Source organism: Peromyscus leucopus, chromosome 4, assembly GCF_004664715.2.
Source record: "Peromyscus leucopus breed LL Stock chromosome 4, UCI_PerLeu_2.1, whole genome shotgun sequence".
In the NCBI taxonomy this organism is placed as follows: Eukaryota; Metazoa; Chordata; class Mammalia; order Rodentia; family Cricetidae; genus Peromyscus; species Peromyscus leucopus.
This window is the reverse complement of record NC_051066.1, coordinates 147,832,843-147,853,574: the sequence shown is the minus strand read 5'-3', so window position 1 is coordinate 147,853,574 and position 20,732 is coordinate 147,832,843. Positions and strand designations below refer to the sequence as shown.

General features: G+C 48.7%; 2 protein-coding genes across 3 annotated transcripts in view; one reads left to right on the top strand and one right to left on the bottom strand.

The window, feature by feature from the left end:
- Positions 1-18,400, bottom strand: part of Sys1 (SYS1 golgi trafficking protein) — a 32,172-nt gene extending 13,772 nt beyond the window's left edge. The window contains exons 1-4 of one of the 2 annotated variants that reach the window (XM_028868450.1): positions 18,212-18,396; positions 17,785-18,021; positions 15,847-15,914; positions 13,908-14,893 (exon numbers count right to left, since the gene is read on the bottom strand). In XM_028868450.1, the coding sequence (XP_028724283.1) occupies positions 14,653-14,893; positions 15,847-15,914; positions 17,785-17,946 (471 nt within the window). In that variant the 5' untranslated portion in view covers positions 17,947-18,021; positions 18,212-18,396 and the 3' untranslated portion in view covers positions 13,908-14,652. Of the gene's footprint in view, positions 1-13,907; positions 14,894-15,846; positions 15,915-17,784; positions 18,022-18,211 lie in introns of those variants that run through there. The other variant, XM_028868451.2, reaches the window with a different exon arrangement.
- Positions 4,387-8,332, top strand: Tp53tg5 (TP53 target 5). The gene is made up of 5 exons (XM_028868453.2): positions 4,387-4,525; positions 4,983-5,057; positions 5,241-5,371; positions 7,072-7,583; positions 8,211-8,332. Exons 1-4 carry the CDS (start codon positions 4,478-4,480, stop codon positions 7,556-7,558), a joined length of 741 nt encoding a protein of 246 aa, XP_028724286.1. The 5' UTR covers positions 4,387-4,477; the 3' UTR covers positions 7,559-7,583; positions 8,211-8,332.
- Positions 18,401-20,732: the final 2,332 nt, after the last annotated feature.

Sequence of the window (20,732 nt, the reverse complement as noted above, 5' to 3'; positions counted from 1 at the left end):
AGCAAAGACAGGTCAGAGCTACCTTACAAGACTAAGCAGGTGATCCGCAGTTGCAGTCCCAGGCATTTATCCAAAGGAGTGGAAAGCACATGTCTGCATAAACACCTGAGCACAGATGTTCACGGCAGCTTTATTCATAATTGCCCAAACCTGGAGTCACAGAAGTTCTTTAGTAGGTGAAGGATAAATAAACTGATGCTTACAGAAAACAACATTATTCAGCACTAAAAAGAGTTGAGCAGTCAAAGTATGGACAGACATGGAGTTTGCTTAAATGCTGTTATTAAAGAAATGCCCATAAAAAGTCGCTAGATACTTATTTTTTATTTGATCACAGGACATACTGGAAGGCAGTAAAGAGGTCAATGTCTGCCAGTGCTTGGTGGAGAAGGAGGGATGAATAGAATAGAGCACAGGACTGTTAGGGCAATAGACAATTCTGTGTGATGTAATATCAAGGACATGTTATTAAACATTCATCCAAACACATGCAGTGGATAACAGTAAGAGGGAACCCTAATATAAAGGATGGCCTCTGGGTGATAATGCTAATGTATCACACTGTATGTCTGTCAGAGACTTAACTGGTAATGTTGATGGGGTGAGGAGGGGGCTGCTCACATACAGGCTGGGAGGGTTATGGGAAATTACTGTGCATTCTACTTAACTTTTTTTTCTTTTTGAGACAGGGTCTTACTACATAGCTATGGCTAGCCTGGAACTCACTGTGTAGTCCAGGATAGTCTTGAAATCAGAGTATCTGCCTCTCAAGTGCTGGAATTAAAGGTGTGCATCACCATATCCAGCTACTTAATTTTGAAATAAGCCTCAACCTCCTGTAAGGGTAAACTCTTATAAACATTTTAAAAGATGGATGAACTACAAAGCAATGATAAAGCTGTCAGGCTTGCCCCAGTGCAGTCCAGCCAGTGTCTCCAGACTAGCCCTCCTGGTGCTCTCAGAGCTGACTCCCAGGCTCCAGCCAGGCTCCTAAGCACATAGCACCTAAGTCGTGCTCACTTTTCCAGGTCCACCCTGCTACACTTGGTCCCACTCTCTTCCCCAGTAAAACACAATGGCTTAGGACTCCATTGCACACCTACCTCTAAATTACCTCCTGTGAGCAGGCCCTGCCCACCTCATATCCTTTACTTGGCTAACTTCTATATTTCCTTCGCTAATTCCCACAGACATTTACCCTAGTCATAGACAATGTTAAATATTTGGGGAGAGTTGTTTTGTTTTTAACCTGATTATGATCGATGATCCTAACACACACAGTTCTAGGTCCAGGGGGGTTTATCAATGAAGGAAACAGACAAAAACTCCTGCCCTTGAGGAGCCTGCATTCTAGAGGGACCTTTCTCCTTGGCCTATGGGCTTGAAAGCACACAGAAAGGGGGCATGCTCTGCCTACAGTTGCTGTCCATGGTGCCCACTGCAGATCCCAGCCACAGTTGACAGAGCTGATGAAGCTACCAGGCGCCAAGGCCTCAGAGCATGTGCAGTCTAGTACAATCCATTTGGCAAACACCACAGTGGCACTGGCAAGGAGAAGGATACCTGGGCAGGAGGAGAGGCCAAGGAGTCCTAGGATCCACAGAAGAGTGGGCACCAAGTTACTGTCTTTGATATCTTCCTTCCTCATTACCCCTTGCTATCTGCCCTGAGGCAGATTAACATCCCCACACACCTTCACATTACTGATACAGGACATTTAAGAAAGTCTAGTATGGAGTGAGAACCGAACTTGATTGGGTGTCAGACTGGTTGGTGAGTAGGACATCAGAAGCAATTTTTCACAAGCTCTTTGGATCATTCTGATATGGCCAACTACACAGCCTCCATTTCCTTTGGGGCTCTGCCCAAATCTCATCTGATAAATATTTCCCAAACTAGACTTCTGCCTTAAAGAAAAAGATTACGTGTATGTGTGTGTGCATGTGAGTGCAGGTAGCTGTGGAAGCCAGAGGTGTTAGAAGCCCCTGGAACTGAAGCTACAGGTGGCTGTGAGCTGCTCAGGTCCTCTTTAAGAGATGTGCTTTTAACCACTGAGCTCTCTCTCCAGCCCTGTTTTGTCTTGTTTTGGAGATAGGGTCTCTCTGTGTAGTCAGGCTGGTCTTGAACTGATCTTCCTGCCCCAGGCTCCCAAGCTGGGACTCCAGGCTTGCACAATCACACTTTTTAATACAACATACCCCTTCTTTATCCTTCTTACCCCCATTTACTTTGATCCATGCACTTAGCTCCATCTGCTCTAAGTGACATGCTAAATCTGACTCAGAGGCTCAGGAAGTCTACCCCTCCATGTTGAGAAACTCTTCAAGCTGGTTCTTAAGTGCAGCCATCATCAAAGGTTAAATGACTAAACTTATAATTACATGACTGATACTGAGCACACACAAAGGTAAAAATGCTCACGCTTGTCACTTTCTAACCATGAGAGCCATCGTTTGTATGTCATCCTGAGAGTCTTTACCCTACATACCTGCAGAGCAGTAGATAAGATGTATAAAGGCATACTCCTGAGTATTTTCTCTCTACTGAGTCTAGTGACACCAACTACTGAGTTGAAATTAACTTCAGTAGGAGTATTTCACTGGAGAGGTAAGCATGACAAAGTGGGTTTAAGTGTATTTTATTGATTTGGCCCAGTTGGCGTGGGCCAAAGTCAGCTCATCAGCTGCATTTGTAAATAGTTTTCCTGTAGTAAGACCCTGCTCTTTCTCTTAGGTACTATGGGTGTCTACTTTATATACAACTAAAGTAGGCAGTCACAGCTACAGCTGAAAAGTCCTACAGCAGTGGCCCTTCACAGAAGAAAATGACTGGCCACCGGTCTGGCCTTCAGAGAGTAAGTGAAAGGCAGGGCATAGTTGGACACACCTTTAATCCTAGTACAGGAGGCAGAAGCAGCAGAGCACTGAGTTAGAGACCAGCCTGGTCTACAGAGCAGCCAGGACTGTTACACAGAGAAACACTGTCTCGAAAAACCCAAAAAGGGGGGCGGGGGTGAGAAAGAAAATCATGGAGCAAACACTGGTAAAGCAAAGCCAGTCCGGTCAGTGAGGGATGAGAGAAACCTTCAGCATCTGTTGTTCGACATCTTCATTTTCTGACTCTTCAGTTCGAATGCAAACACCAACACTTCTGTGGGTACCACATTTGTTTAGACATAACCACATCCCAGCCATACACAGGAAGAAGACGTAGGCAAGACTCAAGAAAAGTCCAATATAAACATCAGCTAAGTTGTGAGTAACACAACTTAGTGAGGCAACTACGGCAGGAGGACGAGTGTGAGGCTAACCTGGGCAACACAACAAGACAATTCTTTCAAAAACAAAATGGGGCAGGAACAGTGGCTTAGTGGTTAAAAGCATGTACTGTTCTTGCTGGGCGGTGGTGGCGCACACCTTTAATCCCAGCAACTGGGAGGCAGAGCCAGGCGGATCTGTGAGTTTGAGGCCAGCCTGGTCTACAGAGCGAGATCCAGGACAGGCACCAAAACTACACAGACAAACCCTGCCTCGAAAAACAAAACAACAACAACAAAAAAAAAAAAAACCCCAAAAACAAAAAAAGCATGTACTGCTCTTACAAAGGACCCTTGGCTTCCAGCAGATCATAACTGCCTGTAACTCCAACTCTAAGGGATGATACTCTCTGGCCTCTGCAGGCACATCCACCAGCACACACACACACACACACACACACACACACACACACACACATCCACCAGCACACACGCACGCACGCACCCACGCACATGTACACACACACATTATTTTTTAAACAAAATAATTGAGTTTTTAAAACTCAAAACAGTAACTGAAGGATAAAATTTATACTAAAGAGCACTATAAGATTATAAGATTATGTCTAGATTTCCACCAGGAAAACTTTTAATAAGCACACATACTATTTGAGGCTATTCGCCTCCATTAGAGTGTAAGTCATTTCACAGCCATGTCAACCTAGCTGTGCCTGATCTCATCTGATGGAAGCTCACTTTATTCTAGGAATTATAAACAGCACCTAATGGAGCAGGTGCCAGGCAACATATGTGGTGTGGCTGAATGAAGGAGCAGTTTGGGAACTCCAGTTTTCATGAACTGACTTGTCAGACCTACATTATATTCCGAGCTCTACCACCAACCAGCCGTGTGAACTGGGTAAACTATGTATCTTTTAAAATCTTAGCTTCTTCCTCTAAAAGGAGGCATCCACCGTCTTACCTCAAAGGTTGTGATCATGTACACTGCTGCCTGTTACCTACTGTGTTTCTCCTGATGGGAGTGGCCTTCTGACCCTCCAGAGACACAGCCCTGATGCTGTCACACATTTCAGTGATGTCACAGCTCCCCTGCCTGGCAGCTCCAGCGCCATCATATGTTACTCAGCCCAAGTGCTGGCTGAAGTGAGAGGGGCAGGGTGCAGGCAGTGCTGGGTCCAGTCTCGCTCCTCCAGTCCCAGCATGAGCCCATCTAAAAAGAAGAGGCCCAAGAATAGAGTGGTTTCCAAGGTCAGACTCTGTACTGGAGCTCAGGCATAGAATGGATCCTACCGGCCAGGCGGTGGTGGCGCACGCCTTTAATCCCAGCACTTGGGAGGCAGAGGCAGGCGGATCTCTGTGAGTTTGAGGCCAGCCTGGTCTACAGAGCGAGATCCAGGAAAGGCGCTACACAGAGAAACCCTGTCTGGGGGAGGGGGGGAATGGATCCTACCAGAGGATCCAGCCACACTAAGGACAGGCTTTGGAGCCTTTCAGAAAAGGGAAAGGTGAAGGGTGAAAGGAGGCCAGCAGAGTTAAAATGGTCTCAGGGCAGAGTTAAAATGGTCTCAGTTCTGTTCTAAAACCAAAGTGACAAGATTTCCAGTCTAGGATTGGTCAAACCATGCTCAGCCCAATGGGAGAGACACAGTATAGGCATGCAAGGGGATTCCTTCTATGCTATTCTCCCTCTCTTCCTATCCCTCAGATGCAAGATAAGAAACTGCAGGACAAGATAAATCAGCCTGTCAGCAAACTAATTGAGCGGAACCGACTTAAAATGGTGAGATGTCCCATTTTAGCCCCTGCTTAGGGGAGCCTTGAAGTGTTACCCCAGGTACTGGACCCAGTGACCCATGAGAGCCAGAAGACTCAGCCCTGAGCTGAACCAAGTCACAGATAGGGCATGGAAGGCTATCCCAGGAGGACTGAAGCCTCTAATTTTCTGGTTTCTTGACCCTGGCAGGTATTAAAAAAATTGTCCCTCTTGAAGTTACTCAAGAGCTCGAATAGCCGGATCCAAGAACTGCATAGCCTGGCCAGAAGGTGCTGGAATTCAATGCTCAGAGTTCCAAAGATCCTCCAGATCTCCTCTAGGTAAGCTCCGTCCACACCCTCTCCTCATACACACACAAAATGGATCCAGCAGCTGTCTCTCTTAGGAGCAGACATTATGGTGACGGACTAGGGGTGACGGAACAGTGGCCTACTTTACACAAGGGCTCTGTACAACGGATATTATTTATACAAGCTGTTTTACTAACAGGGGCTGAAGCTCAAGAGATGAAGGGATTTATCTTGGATTTATATCTTTATTGAACTGACAATTGGCAGAGTCCCTGTTTGAAGTCATTCCTGCCTGAGACCACAGCTGTGGCTGTAACAGTGATCACAATCACCTAGTTAAGGGCCACTGATAACTGTGGCACTGAGTGTGTGTGCAGAGCTTTCTCTTCCTCCTGTGCCTGGCGGCCTAACCCAGAGACAGACTCACAGACTGCCCTCTGAATCTGAAGATACTTGTGTCTTGCTCAGAATCTGATTACTCAAGGGTTACTCTAGAATTTGGGGAGCATTTATGTAAGTGCTGTTAAGTGCCAGCCACTCTGCTTAGAATGTTACACATGCACACACCCCATTTAGATGCTTCTTCCTGACAATCCTAGGTTTTTTTTTTGTTTTTTTTTTGTTTTTTTTTTTTTTTTTTTTTTTTTGAGACAGGGTTTCTCTGTGTAGCTTTGCGCCTTTCCTGGAACTCACTTGGTAGTCCAGGCTGGCCTCGAACTCACAGAGATCCGCCTGGCTCTGCCTCCCGAGTGCTGGGATTAAAGGCGTGCGCCACCACCACCCGGCAATCCTAGGTTTTATGATGACATTATCCAAGTTTTATGATGGAGATCCCGGGCTCTGGGAGATTAAACGTCTTACCCCATCCAGATGATGTGAATCTAGCATGCTGTCTCCAAAGACTGCTCTCCAGATTATAGCAGCTTTGTTGCCTCCTACTTGGCAGATCTTGACGATAGGCACTCAGTGGCCCTCAATGTCATCAGCTAGGATCAGTTAGCATGGAGCTTTGCCCGGCTCAATCTGGTGCTCATACTCCTGACAAACTCTTTCCGTGTGTGAAAGCTGTGCCTTCCTTCATAAGGTTTCTCTCTCTGATGTGGCTTCTGGGCAACCAGGAAGCCCTAAACCAGAGGCTGAGGGTCACAGACCACCATAGTTCTTAAAGCACAGAAACATCTCTTAAAAGTATTTGTCCTGAGCCAGGCGGTGGTGGTGCACGCTTTTAATCCCAGCACCTGGGAGACAGAGGCAGGCGGATCTCTGTGAGTTTGAGGCCAGCCTGTCTCAAAAACAAAAAAACAAAAAACAAAACAAAAAAATTGTAAATCTCAATGTGAGGGGCACCTTGCCCTTATCCTGCCTTCTGACCTAGCTCAGGCGAGGGTCCCGGAGAAGTCTCTTCAGAACCCCATGGTTTTTTAGAATATAATTGGAAAGGAACACTGGACAGTCTTCCCTCTTGGCTGAGACCGAAGCCTAGTGTAGCAGTGGATGCCAACAACATATATACCCTTAGGCTCTTCAAATACTGGTCATGCCTTCTGCCTTGCCAATGTCTCACATCCATTCTACCAAAACTAATCTTACCGTCTACCCCCAGGCACTAGAGACGTTGCTCTCAGCCTATCTCTAGCACTAATGAGCTCCCTGAACTGCAACACAGCAACTGCTCGGGACTGGGTTAGAAGGACCCTTGCTCTGCTGATAACCTTTCCTCTCCCTGTCAGGGACACTGATGTCTGCAAGAAAGGGAAACAAAATAATGAAGAGCCCCAAGGGATTAGGGCCCTTGAGAAGAAACCGGAATCTAAGAAAGCAAAATCCATAGAGGAACCTAAGGAAAAAACGTTCAACCAAAGGTTGTCCAACCAAAGGAAGTCCAACCAAAGGTCAAAGAGGTCACTTGCAGTAGTGCCACAGAGAAAAAAGCAGGCAAAGTCTAAAGTCCCCAAGATATCCAAGAGCTGTGGCTTGCATACCAGAGCCCAGAAGAGGAAACCACATGTTAAGAAGCCCAGAATTGTCTTCCTGAAGACCTACCATCACAGAACTACCACGATGGACAAGAAACCGCTGGATGTAACTGACCAGTTGGTCTGGTTTGAGGGGCTTCCCACACGCATCCACCTCCCGGGGCGCCGGATCATGTGCAGATCGTCTACCCTACGCTGCGTCAAGCGCTCCTGTACCCGTTTCTGCTCTGCGTCACTTTGAGCTGCCTAGGCACCATCCACATGAGGTGGGTATGACGGTACCACTGCCGGGCCAAGGGGAGACGCAGCCACTCAGCTAGGCCCACATCTGAGCCCCAGACTCAGGGCTTTGGGTCTCGATGACTGTGGTTGGCAATACCGGGCGGCTCCACACCCAGAGAGAGGAAACCATGGACTAGGGCTCACAGCAGGTTAATAGCTGGGTGAGGATACAGCTTGGTGTGGCTCTGAGCTCTAGGGAAGGTGCAATGGAAATGTGGGATCCAGTATGTGTCATCTCATTGTCAGGAGACCCCAGGAGAGTGGGACCCACCGTGGCGGCCCTGAATCTCAATGTTTAAGCTAGGGAGGAGGGGAGTAGCCACACTGGGCCTTGCTGCATCTCCTCCCCTTAGGCCAAATCAACTCTACTCGATTCAGTCATATTTTAAATAAGACTTATGCTAAAAAGAAAACTTCTTAAACAAAGACAACTAGAAACCCTCCCCTTCATAGGTTGGGGTACCCATGGAAGGAAGAGGGTGACCGACTCCTCATGAGATAGCTCCAACTTGCCACAAAACCCAAAGCTCCCAGGCCCTGTGCCCATTCACTGGACAGCGGCGCCCCCTGGGGGTGATTTTTATGACTAACATGGAGATCTCTGGTGACAGGTGTTGTAACCCTGGATGGCAATTTGAAGTGTAAGAAGAGAAGTAGAAATCCTGCAATCAGCTAAATAGGAGGGAATTTCGTGAGTCTACAAATAAAATCTCCCATATGCCACTGAACAATACTACCACTGGCTTCACCTGTCTAAGGCTGGCAATCACACAAACATGGAGGACAGGCATCCTGGGGGAGGTGCAGGGGGGAGGTGGGGAGGGAGTGTCTGTTAGGGGTTTCTGCTACCCTGGTCCATCCCTAGGCTCCTAAAGTCACTTTCTAAAACCAGAACAGAAAAGCTACCAAGTTTTAACCCTTCAACTTCCCTTCCCCTCCCCCCCACAAGCCGGCACCTTTGAGCCATGCACACTTCCTCTATGAAGTCAGAGACCATCCGTCCCTGGATGCAGGTGCCTCACAATGGCCCTGCAATCAAGGAGAGGCAGAAACTTGTACAGCTAGACAGCAAGTGACTTAGCCCAGCTTGCTTAGAGGAAAGTCATCAGAGCAGTCTACCCTCTGTCTCCTGGCTTATCTCCATCCTGCTTTCCCAAGAGAGGCAAAAGTCACATGGAGGGTCCACCTAGGCCAATGGAGTCATCCCAGAATCCAGCTCACGACTCATTATCAATGCATGTGGTGTCAATAACTGGTCCTCCTGGGTCACAGATCATGGAAAAACCAGGATGGGTGGGGAGTTGGCACTGTGTCCTACAGCTCAGGTGTACCAGCATGGTCACCCTCAAGCCTGAGCCCTGGCCAACTTTATCTGATTGGGATCACTATTTGTCAGTAGGAGCTGTGGGCCTTGCCCACACAGTTGAGGAGACAGATCAGGGGAACCCAGGTTTTCTTTGGATAAAGACTGAAATCTTTCTTATATTCTTCTGAGGCTAGCAGCAATGGTGTGCCTGCAGGTGAGGTACCCCGCCTTTGAGCCACTGAAGGGCAGGGCCACAGAGTCCTTCTAGAGAGGCAGGGCAGTGGTGTAAGATCTCATTTGGGAGGGGGATTGATGGAAGATAGGACTCTTGACCATCCTCTCACATTGCCCCTCCTACTAAGCCTGGCACTGCCATCTATACTGGAGGGGCGGCCTCAGATCATGGGCCAGCCAGAGCCAAACCGGGCACCAGGACTGCCCCACTGTACTGCTTCCGCCCAGCCTCAGGGAGGAGAACATCCCCTTCAGTTCATGCTGCTTCCTACGGGTGGAGCCCAGGGTATCTGAGCACTCTGTGGCCCTTCTGTGCACCCTGTCCTTTCCAACAACCTCTTCCCCGGTCACCGCTCTTCCAGCTGTCTTCCTGCTCTGTGGTCTCCATTCTGGGTCCCATCAACCCTGGCAAACTTTTACTCAATCTCCTTCCAGCCTTCTGTTTATCAACCTGTATGAACTTGTGACCTTGGATCGGCATCCCTCAGTGGGTGGCCAGGGCAGCAAGCTCTGTCTTCATGGCAGCCTGTTCAGAGGCCTGGACAAGGTTGGCAACTTCCACCCTGCGCCCAGAGAGAAGAGGTGGACTGAGGCCTGTGTGCAGAGGCTGAGGTCTAACATGGTCTAGGGAAGGAAGGGCATGGGTGGGAAGTACCTCCCAACAGAACTTCTTCCAGCCTTCCCCATGCCCTAGACATGACTGCCATCAGCTTACAGCCCACTGCCCACTTTCCCAGATTTAACCACTTAAGTCTGAGGTTCTTCTGGGTTTGGTAAAATCCATTATCTGAGGAAAGGGTATCCCAGAAATGGCTTTATAACAGTAAACTGGAGGGGTGTACATGTGTGAATGTGTGTGAGATCAAACTGAACTCAAGCATCAACAACTTAAGTCACAGGATCTCTGAACTTGGTGTGTGTGTGTGTGTGTGTGTGTGTGTGTGTGTGTGTGTGTGTATGTGTGTGTACACAGGCATGCAGGCAGGCTTGCACAGGGTAACAAATGCAGAAACAGATCCCTAGCTTATTATTATTATTTTTATTATTTATTATTATTATTATTCAGATAGGGTTTCATTGCATAGCGTTGGCTGGTGTTAAACTTGATATGTAGCCCAGGCTGGCCTTAAACTCAGATTTGCCTGTCTCTGCCTCCAGAATACTGGGAGTAAAGGTGTGTACCACCACAGCTCACTATTTCAATTTTTTTTAAGGACACTAGCTTGGGAGTAGTAGTACACCTTTAATTCCCAGCATTTGGAAGCAGAAGTAGATGGATCTCTGTGAGTTCAAAGACAACCTGGTCTATATAGCAATTGCCAAGGCTACAATAGTGAAACCTTGTCTCAAAAAATGAGGACACTAACACCCATTTCAGGGGACTTGAAGTGATGAGGCTTATGTAGGGAAGTCAGTTTGGGGGGACTTCAGCCTTTCCCTAAACTTACTTCACAGTTCTGTGCCAGAACATGCCAGTCTTGGTTCTGCTTCTCCCTTGAGAGCCGCTACCTAAGTGCCTGCAAACAGGACTAGCTGTTAGTTTCCTGAGACACCCCAAATATCTGGATCAAGTTTACTCAGACACATGGAACGTGAGGCTTTTGAGCAGGTGACGGGTGTGGTTTTTTAGCAGTTGTGTGATGTTGGGGTGAACTGTTAATTTCCAAGCCCACAAAACAAGGAAAGAGTGGTCGCCACCTCCATGATCGAGAGTATATAATAACCACCCTGCGGTACGGCAGACAGGAGAAAGCAGGCTCCTCTACTGTAAAGCGGGGAAGTGGGAGGAAGGCTGGAACTCAGACTCATGGACCACTTCCTACCTGCCAAATACTGTGCTGAGTGTGATATCTTAAGAAATTCCCCCAACAATCCAAAGAAATGAGGACAATCTACCCTCCACAGCCCTGGGTTTAGTTCTGCATGCATGTGTTCTGTACCCTGGGATTCAACCAGCTGTAAATGGGAAATACTGGGTAAATATGTCCATCCATACTGAATATGCAGACTTTCCTTGTTCCCTGAACAATACTGTATAGTCTCCATCACCACACTGACATTGTGCCATCTGAAATATGAAAGGAACGTACAGTTCCATGGAAACACCACACCATTACCTTTAGCAGGGGTGGGGTTGGAGAGTGAGACACGCACACCCCAGCCAAACTGGCCTCCAACCCAGCAATTCTCCTGCGACCCTCGGCAGCTCTCTAGTCCTCTCTCCTGCTACCATTCCCACTGACTCAAGTAGGGAGTGCCAGGCGACTCAGCTTCCATTGCTCTCTTGCCTCAATATTGTCTTCATTAGCCTTTATCACTTTGCTCCACGATGTCACTACCCTTTGATCAGAAGGAAGTCACTCTGAAGCCACTGAGGAGAGGCCAAGAAACTCCGCCTCCAGAAGAGCCTTTCTGAGTTATGAGCCCTTCAGGACTTAGGAGGGTCTAGGGCCTTCCCTCAAAACTCCTCCCTCCAAGATGTCTGCCAGTGCATTCCGGCTTCCATGTAGTTCATCTAGACAGGGCTGCCTAGAATGAGGCCTTAGAGGTGTACTCTTGAGCCATACATCCCTGCTTTTGGCGTTATAAACTGTTTTGAGTGGCAATTACACAGTTCTCCACATTTCTCTCCAGATGGCCTGAATTCAGGTGTCAGGCCGAGTGAAGGGAAAGGGAGGGTCAAGACTTGAGCTCTCCACAGAGGTCTGTTCTTTCACTAGGAAGCTGGAGGTAGGTTTCTAATCTAGATGTAGGCTCCGTATTCTGGAAATAAACACCTGGCCTGCATTTCCACGATACTTGGTAATCCATGATCCTAATTTGTATCCTGCCTATCCATTTTTCTTGAGTAGCTAGTTATGTCTATAAAGCTCTAGTCAACCTAACTTACCAAGACTGAGATTTGAAGGTTTAAGGTTACAGACTGCTGAACCAATCAGCACTTACACACCCTCATGACTGACTGCCCTGTCTGCGGCATTGTCACTTCCAGAGCCCAATTCTGAGGCTGACAAGTAACTGCAGGCAAGATCCATAGCTTCACCTTAAGGTATGGCTGATGGAGCCCGGGACGCTGGTGGATAACAACTTTAATCCTAGCACTGCGGAAGCAGAGGCAGGTGGATCTCCTGGAGTTCAAGGCTAGCCTGGTCTACAGAATGAGTTCCAGGATAGCCAGAGAAGCCTTGTCTCTCCCTCCCCGCCACCCCCCCCCAAAAAAAAACCAAACAAACAGAAAGACATGGATGATGGGACTTCCAACTGAGGTTGTCACGTGAGAAGGAGCAAGTCTCTGACCCTCTGCCAGGTAAGACACCTGTTAAGCACTCAACAGATGCATTTATTATCACACTGACAAAACGTCACTGCACCGACTGGGACTCATCTCTGGAAACCATTCCTGTTGTTGCTTCAGAAATTATACACATCTTAAAGTCATAACTTTGTGTGGGTTACATGTGTGGTGTATACAGGTTGAGTGTGTGGGTGTGCATGTGTGCAGCCCAAAGCAGGACATCCAGATGTTGTTTTCTATCACACTCTGCCTACTGCCTTGAGACAGAGCAGCTCAATGAGCTGGAAACTTGTCATTTCAGCAAGGCGGGATGGCCAGCAGGCTATGGAGATATGCCTGTCTCCATGCCCTCTGGGGAAGACCATGTAGTTTTTAGTCAACTGTCAGCTCAACCATTTATATTACTGGGGTAAAGGGAAAAACAAAGTCACCTTGGTTCCTCTCAGTGCTTTTTCAATTGGCAAAAATCAAATCAGCAGTCAAAAGACACAGGCTTCTCATCAAAGAAGCTGTGCAGGAAGAGCTGGCATGAGCAACTGAAGAAAATGCTTGAGATGTTCTTGCCTGGAGCAACAGACTCCACAGCTCAAGACAGACAGCAGCCACACTGAATTTTCTAAAGCCCTTCATTGTAGTCATATGCCTGAGGCATTACCTAGAAGGAAATTCATCAACCCAGCTGGGCCTAGGCCCTGCAGCCAGTGTAGGCACAGCCCTGAGTTACCAAGGGGCTCACTCATAGCTTCTGCCCAGGGACTTTCATTCTGCCAGCTCCGACTCCCTGTTCCACAAGGCTGAGAGCCAAGAGGCAAGATAGGCTCCCTAGAGAGGATGCAAAACTCATCTTTAGCTGTGAGACTCAGCTATCTTGGGCACGCTCCAGACTCCACAGCCACACTGCCTGCTTCACCTAAGTGTGTGCCCTGTACATGCTCAGGAATCACAAGCAGGGGAATGGCCATTTGCCCATGGCATCGTAGAGGCAGGTGCTGCTGGAGAGCAAGACACAGTATTTTGCTCTTGTTTTGTGAGAAAGGGATTCATTGTAACATCTGAGTTTATCATGCAGCCCAGGGTGGCCTCAAACTCATGATCCTCCTGCCTCAGCCTCCCAAGTGCTAGGGCAAGTAGGTGCTACCATACTTATTCTGGCATTTAGCATTTTACCTGAATGGAGAAATAACTCTGAGGCGCAGGAAAGAAGGAATACTAATTCTTTACAGCTCTTGTGCACACCTGATCTCTCTTGGTCGTAATAATGATGTCATAAAGTAAATACAGGCAGAAGTATCTAGGAAGGACATCTGCCAGCCCCTCACAGAGGAAAGCACTCTAGGAGCAAACTCTAGCCTTCACAGCAAATTCCTATCTCCTCCAGCACCATCAGTGGAGCCTGCAATGGGAAGCTGGGCGCCCTCCCCCACCGCAGAATTCAAATAAGACAGGAAAAAGAAACTCTTGCCACAACTGAGGTCCAGTGGGAGCTGGTGCCTGGTCATTCCTAGAGAGCAGACAGTGGCTTTTATTATGAAGCTTAGGTTGGGGGATGGGAGGATGCTGGGATTCTTCTCTGGGTCCTGTAGCCCACTGTGTTGAGAGCCAGCAGCAGGGTCGAGTCCACAGGGAACTGCAGGAAGTCAGTCACGGGTTCCTGGACACACACGTGTGTGTGTCTAACGGGGCACAGGCTCTGCATCTCTCTTGTGCTGATGCTTCATCTGCTGTCCTCCGTCAGCAGCCTAGTACTTTGCACCTACATCTCTTTCTGTGACTACGAACCCAGAAATCAAATGTTTCTCCACACAGAATCACTGTGGTTTGGCAACATGGCAAAGGTACCAGCTGTCCCAGAGGGTAAGACAGGCGACCAGAAGAGTGGTTTGCGCCAATCAGATATCCTTGATTTTTTTTTTTTTTCCTTTTTTAAAATAACAGGCTGGTGACAGTGTGATGGCTCAAGAGCGGCATGGGTCCAAATCTGTCATTTCCCTCAGTGAGGTCCCTTCCTGGCCTCCAGATATCAAGGCTCCAGCAGGCAGAGGCCATTCTTGCAGCTGTGATCATGTCTGCTACCTGTGACGAGACCTCACTATCTCTCACCAAGAGACTTCACATTTCCGGGGTTCCTCTCAGACTCGGGCTGGACCCCATCTGGAGGTCTGAGCAGCCCAAGGTGACAGGGGGCCAAATGTCAGCAGAGTGTCCGAAGGGCCCAACTCTAGACATTAGATTTAGGGGCCGAGCTGAGGGGGATCTCCTTGAGCTCCGTCCGCATGCACAGGTACTCCCCGATGACGGCCATGAGTGCAATACACACAGCTTGGACCAACCACCAGGTCAGCGCCGAGGGGAAACGGGAGCTGTAGAGCCAACAGCCCAGGAGGTGAAAGAAATGGACAGTGACAGTGAAATCCAGACACTGCTTCCCTCGCCGGATGAAGTACAGCAAGCCCAGGGCACTGTGGGGAAAGGACAGCAGCGAGTTGTCACTGGGTGGTGCTGGCCTTACAGGAGGTTCTTGGGGACAATTAGGATGGCAGCAGCGGTCAGAAGCAAGCAAGGGAGTGAGAAGCGAGGGCGATCCTATCATGCTGAGGGAGCTGCTGGGAAACAGCAAGAGCGGGTCTGACAGTGTGGGGAAGACGAGTTCGATGACCCACAGCCACCCAGGAATGGGATGGGTGGGACGGACTGGTGAGTACCAGAAACTACACGTTCTGTGTAAAATGCAGACAGAAGCTACTTGCATCCAGGTGAATCTTAGAGCCTGGAATCAATCCATTTTCCCACTATTCAAGAGAAGCCAGAAATCTCGACGTTTCCCCATCTTTAATGTAAAGCCATAATATGTACAAGAGATTGAAGTACTTCCTATGAATTAACACAGTACTTTACAACTAGGAGGTAAGTGATCAGATCAGCCCCACTTTACTGATGAGGAAATGAGATAAAACTGCCTAAAGTCACTACACTAGCGGTAAGGTAGTGGAAGAGTCCAAGCCTGGTGAGTCTGCTTTAAGTCTAAGATCTTGGTCCCTACGCTAAACTGTTCCTCAAAAGATAGGTAGTGGTCATGAGTGACCTTGGATGTTACCTAGTCCAAACCCCTGGAATAATATACACAACGAGCCTAAGTCCCCTGGAAGCCATTCTCCTGGCTCCTGGTCTAATTCTTCTCTCAACTCACACCACACTGGGGCACACCATCAGGCTGCAGCACACACACAGTGACAGGTGAGCTTTGAACTTAATTCAAAACACAATGGAGACCCATGACAGGGCCAGTCCACAGAAATAGGCTCTTCCACCCATTTACCATTCCCAAGAAGTGTCAGCCTGCCTCCTGCTTAAATGTAGGAAGTTAGTTCCGGTCAGATCCCAAAAGATGTACAGTAGAGCTGGTGATACTCACCAGGTGAGGGCGTTGAGGATGAAGGACATCATGGAGAGCCGGCCTGGAGGGGTGGAAAAGCCCAGGATCTGAGGGGAATCACAAAGGGAAATATGCTAGAGAAGTGACTTGGCAGAGCCCCAGGATCCTATCAAACAGCCTAGGACACAGGTACCCGTCCCAGAGTACAGAAGACAACACCCTCCGCATCCTTTCAGAAGCCCATTTCCAACATGGTTCTTCCACACACATCTACCATGATATCTCATTTGAGCCTCAGGGTACGTGGGGAAGAACTGTTTTCCTTTTACAAAAGAAGACTCAAGAGTTCAGAGAAGTTGCCCGAGGTGATGCAGTGACTAAATAGCAAGAGTCAAGTCTAAAAGGATGTTCAGCAAACTATGGCTCCACAGACCAGGCATCTGCTTTTGTAAATAAAGTTTTATTGAAACACAGTTCACAACTATTTTCTGATCTATTTATGATTGCTTTTGTACTATAAGGGTAGAGCTGAACGGCCACAACCAAAAACTGTTTGCTGAACCTTGAGCTGGATCTCAGGCTATGTGAATCAGGCCCCTCTGCAACAAAGCCTGATTTCCATATACCCTTGCAAGGAGGATGGCGGCTCCCACAAAGTGCTACCACTCAGCATCGAGTATGTGTGCAATACTTATCATGGACAGAGTACTATTAAGTACTAAATATCTGAACCACACTTCCGCTTGCAAAGGTCTTTGATATTCATGATCTCACAACACTACTACTGTCTCTTCTCAATTAATTAGTTATCCAAAGGCCAATGCAAAGAGTAACTCACAAGAGCAAGGACTCCATCCCAGATCTCCTGAAATAAGAACGCTGCTCATCACCATCTATCACAGCTGCTTCTCCCAACAGCCTCTTAGGCTTCCACTATAACTTACAAAGCATTTTCTTTGTTTTTGTTTCTTGAGACAGGGTTTCTCTGTGTAGCCCTGGCTGTCCTGGAACTTGCTCTGTAGATCAGGCTGGCCTCAAACTCAGATTCACCTGCCTCTGCCTCCAAGTGCTGGGATTAAAGGTCACACACACACACACACACACACACACACACACACACCCCAGACACACACAGCTCACAAAGCATTTTCTTATTCCTAGGCCCCTCTGGGCCTTCTAACATTTTACCATGGGTGACATGACAGGATGTTTCTGCCCATTTTCTAGAAGAAGAAAAGGCTTGGAAAGGTAAAACAACTTGTCAGCTTCCTCAGCTAGACTGGACTCTAAACACAGGCAGGCTCTTTGCACTACCGCTTACCACCTAATGCCAATAGCATGATTTTGCAGACAGGAGAGGTAACATTTACCACAAGTCCCACAGCAAACAGTGTGGAATTTAAATGATGCCCATCTGACAGCAAGTCCTAACAGTTCCCATCGTACCACCTCAGATGCCCTTTTATCTAGTCCTTTTCCTACCGTGGCCCCTGAAATTTTCAGCCGAGAGAACTGTAGTCACTTTCCTGGAGAGTCTCAGGAAGGAGGCTTACCATGTTTGCTTGGGACACAAGCCTGTTGACTGTAATATCTGTCATGTGTGTTCAGCCTCAGGCTATGCTGCAGGGCCAGCTATGAGCGCAACCCAACACAAGACTGTAAAATTACTTAAAACCCTACGAGAGTTTCTTTTTCTTTCTTTCTTTTTTTTATTTAACTCGAACGCGCAGTTCCTGAGCGTGAACTTTGTAAATGAGTACGTCGTTTCCCATTATCACAGGACTGGACACACCTGAGAGTGAACTCCTCCCTGCCCTCAGTCATTCCATTTTACAGGTTGGAGGTGGTGGTGGTGGTGGCGCCGCTGGAACCCCTTCTTTCTTAGGTCCACAACATGAGAACGTGGCCCAGCTGGATCTAGAGCTCGGCGGTACCGGACCACAAAACCCTGCTCCTACTCCATCCCGCCAAGCCTACCTCCGCGTCGAACATCTGGTCCAGGGAAGGGCTGCTGCGCACCAGCGCGTCCACCAGCGCCAGCCACAGGCCCAGCGAGCCATAGTACACCGTCTGCATGAGCACGATCTGGGACAGGATCAGCAATGGATCCCACACGTAGCTGCGAAACTGGCCCGCCATGCCGGCCCGCGGGGCTCGGCAGCCGCCCGCGCCGGTCAGCGCAGCCACGCCATCGGCCCGCGCTCGCCGGGCTACCTGCGGGGATACACACGGAGCTTCAGCCGGCCGCCCGTCGCCTTGGCAACGCCGCGGGAGGGAGGAGGGCCCGGGACCCAGGAGCGATACCATTCCTGGAGGTGGGGGAAGCGGGGCGGGCGGACCCACTGGCGGCGTCAGAGGCAACCCTGCCCGTTCCGTCCGCCGGGCTCCTCCCGGGTTCACTCACCCGCGGCCGGCTCGAGGATCGAAGCGTCCGAGCGCGGCCGGGCCTCAGCGGTGGATTCCCGAAACTGCGCTGACAGGCCGGACCATGGAGCGGAGGACCTGCTGGCCTAGAGAGGCCGGAGAGCTGCGGCCTGCGGCTGCGTGGAAAGGAAGCGTTTCCGGGGACGGCGGCCGACGGGCCGTACTGAGAGCGCGCAGGCGCAGTGGATGCAGCCCGGACTACATCACCCAAGAGGCTCCCGAGAGCTGCCAGGAAGTAAACTGTGCACACGCGCAGGAGGAAGGGTGAAGGCAAACGGAAGTGCGGCATAAAGCCGTGAATCTTGCGTGTCCTCTAGAGGGCGATTTAAAAAAACAGCAGGTCCGTTCCTACCTAGGAGGAAAAGGGGTGGAAAGTCTAGGAATAAAAAAAAACAAAAAAACAAAAACCACTCACTGTTTGAGGGATGGCGAGATGACTCCGCGAGTTCAAGGTTTGCCGGACCTGCGTTCAATCCCTGGAACCAACATGTTGGAAGAAGGGAACTGACCCCTCCTGCAAGCTGTCACCTGACTGTTGTGCTCACACAAATACAATAATAACAAATTTAATTTAACCAAAAAGAACTTTTTTTTTTTTTTTTTTTTTTTTTTTTTGGAGACAGTTTCACTATGTAGCCCTGGCTGGTCTGGAACTTGCTATATTCCAGGCCCACCTGAACACACACACACCACCTCTCCCCCCAAGGGGAAAAATAAGTTTAAACATTGACTATTTTCATGTTAGATTCTCCGTTTTCTTTCCTTAGTTAATCCAGAACTTTCAGGCTCTCCTACATACTTTCTTTTGGCCACTTTCTCATTATAGTGATGGTTAAAGGCCGGAGAAGGGAGGCAACATACTGTCTTAAAGTTAGTGCCAAACAGGCTTTTTGTTTGTTGGTTCGTTTCATGACAGGTTTTCTCTGTGTGGCCCTGGCTGTCCTGGAACTTGCTTTGGAGACCAGGCTGGGCTCGGACTCACAGAGATCTGCCTGCCTCTGCCTCCCAAGTGCTGAAATTAAAGGTGTGTTCCATACACCCGGCAAAACAGGCGTTATAATCCGGGTGAGGCTGGGAAGATTTGGACACATGAGACACTGCCCTGCACTCAGACACAGTGGGTGATGAGGTGGCCGTTCAGTGGAGAGAAAACACTGCTCCTGAAGTCACCGCTGGCATCAAACCTGACTTTGCCTACCTCCATGTTCATTCTTATCCCCGCCTTCTCTGAGACTGAATAGTGGACAGTCAGTAAATATTTGCTGAGTGAATCAAGAGCAGAGAAAGGGCAAAGGCAAACCCATGACTCATTTGATTTCTGTTCCCAAAGATCCAAGTTCCCCAACTGCATCAAGAGCACAGAGACGGGAAGTGAGCGGTTCTAGGAAGTGTGTGGGCTCTCAGCTGGCTCTGCCACTTGCTAGCAGTGTGACCACTGAGCAACTCCCTTCTTCAAACCTCAGCTTCCCCGGTTATGAAATGAGGAGTTGGACTACATGAACATTTTCCAACGTCTACTTTACACTGCACTAAATCTTCCCATTAAACATTTTACGAAAGCCCCATATACCTGCCCGTCAGAGTTTCTGAAGAGCCAGTGATAGCCATGTGATCACTTTGAACTGATAGAACCCCAGAGAAAAGTACAGAAACAAAGCTTTGGCCAGGGTATGCAACCTCTCTCTCTCTCTCTCTCTCTCTCTCTCTCTCTCTCTCTCTCTCTCTCTCTCTCTCTGTTTTTTTTTTTTTTTTTTTGAGACAGGATTTCTCTGTGTAGCTTTGCACCTTTCCTGGAACTCACTCTGTAGCCCAGGCTGTCCTTGAACTCACAGAGATCCACCTGCCTCTGCCTCCCAGTAGTGCTGTGATTAAAGGCTTGCGCCACCACTGCCCTACTCAGACTTTGCTTATCATTTGGAAAATAAATAATTTACTTGGACTCTAGCCCTAAGATTGCCCAACCATCGTTTAGGTACCTCAATACAGTTCAGCACAAGTTTTTGGACTCCTCTGGTCCACTGACTCACAGGATCCAGTGTCTGTGAGACTGCTGAGTACACATAAGAGCTATGTAATTCTCAAAGCTCAAGACGGGGTCGTATGAAAACAAACTGAGGTTGAGCAGGGAGGGCATGGTAGTTCAAGGCTCTAATTCCAGCATTCAGGAAGCTGAGGCAGACAGATCTCTGAGGCCAGCCTGGTCTACCAAGTGAGTTCTAGAACAACCAGAGTTACACAGAGAAACCCTGTCTTGAAAAACAAAACGAACAGAGAGAGGGGGGGGGAGGGAGGGAGGGAGAGAAACTGAGGCTGGACTCAAATGAAGGCTCTCTGACTGCAAACACCAACTTTCTTTCCAGCTAACAGAAGGGAGGAAAGAGCATGGTGCTGTAGGAAAAGGAAAAGGAGCGTAAATTCCTCCACTCAGCCTTGCAGTGAGGGAGGAATGAGGGAGAGGAGAGAGAGGAGGTCTAGAGAACGCACAGAATGGAGAGGTTTGT

Excerpts from the sequence above, each read along its gene's own strand:
- Tp53tg5 (XM_028868453.2), top strand. The coding sequence starts at position 4,478 with ATGAGCCCATCTAAAAAGAAGAGGCCCAAGAATAGAGTGGTTTCCAAG. Across the intron at positions 4,526-4,982 it reads AGAATAGAGTGGTTTCCAAG|ATGCAAGATAAGAAACTGCA; the intron begins GTCAGACTCTGT and ends CCTATCCCTCAG. Across the intron at positions 5,058-5,240 it reads AGCGGAACCGACTTAAAATG|GTATTAAAAAAATTGTCCCT; the intron begins GTGAGATGTCCC and ends TGACCCTGGCAG.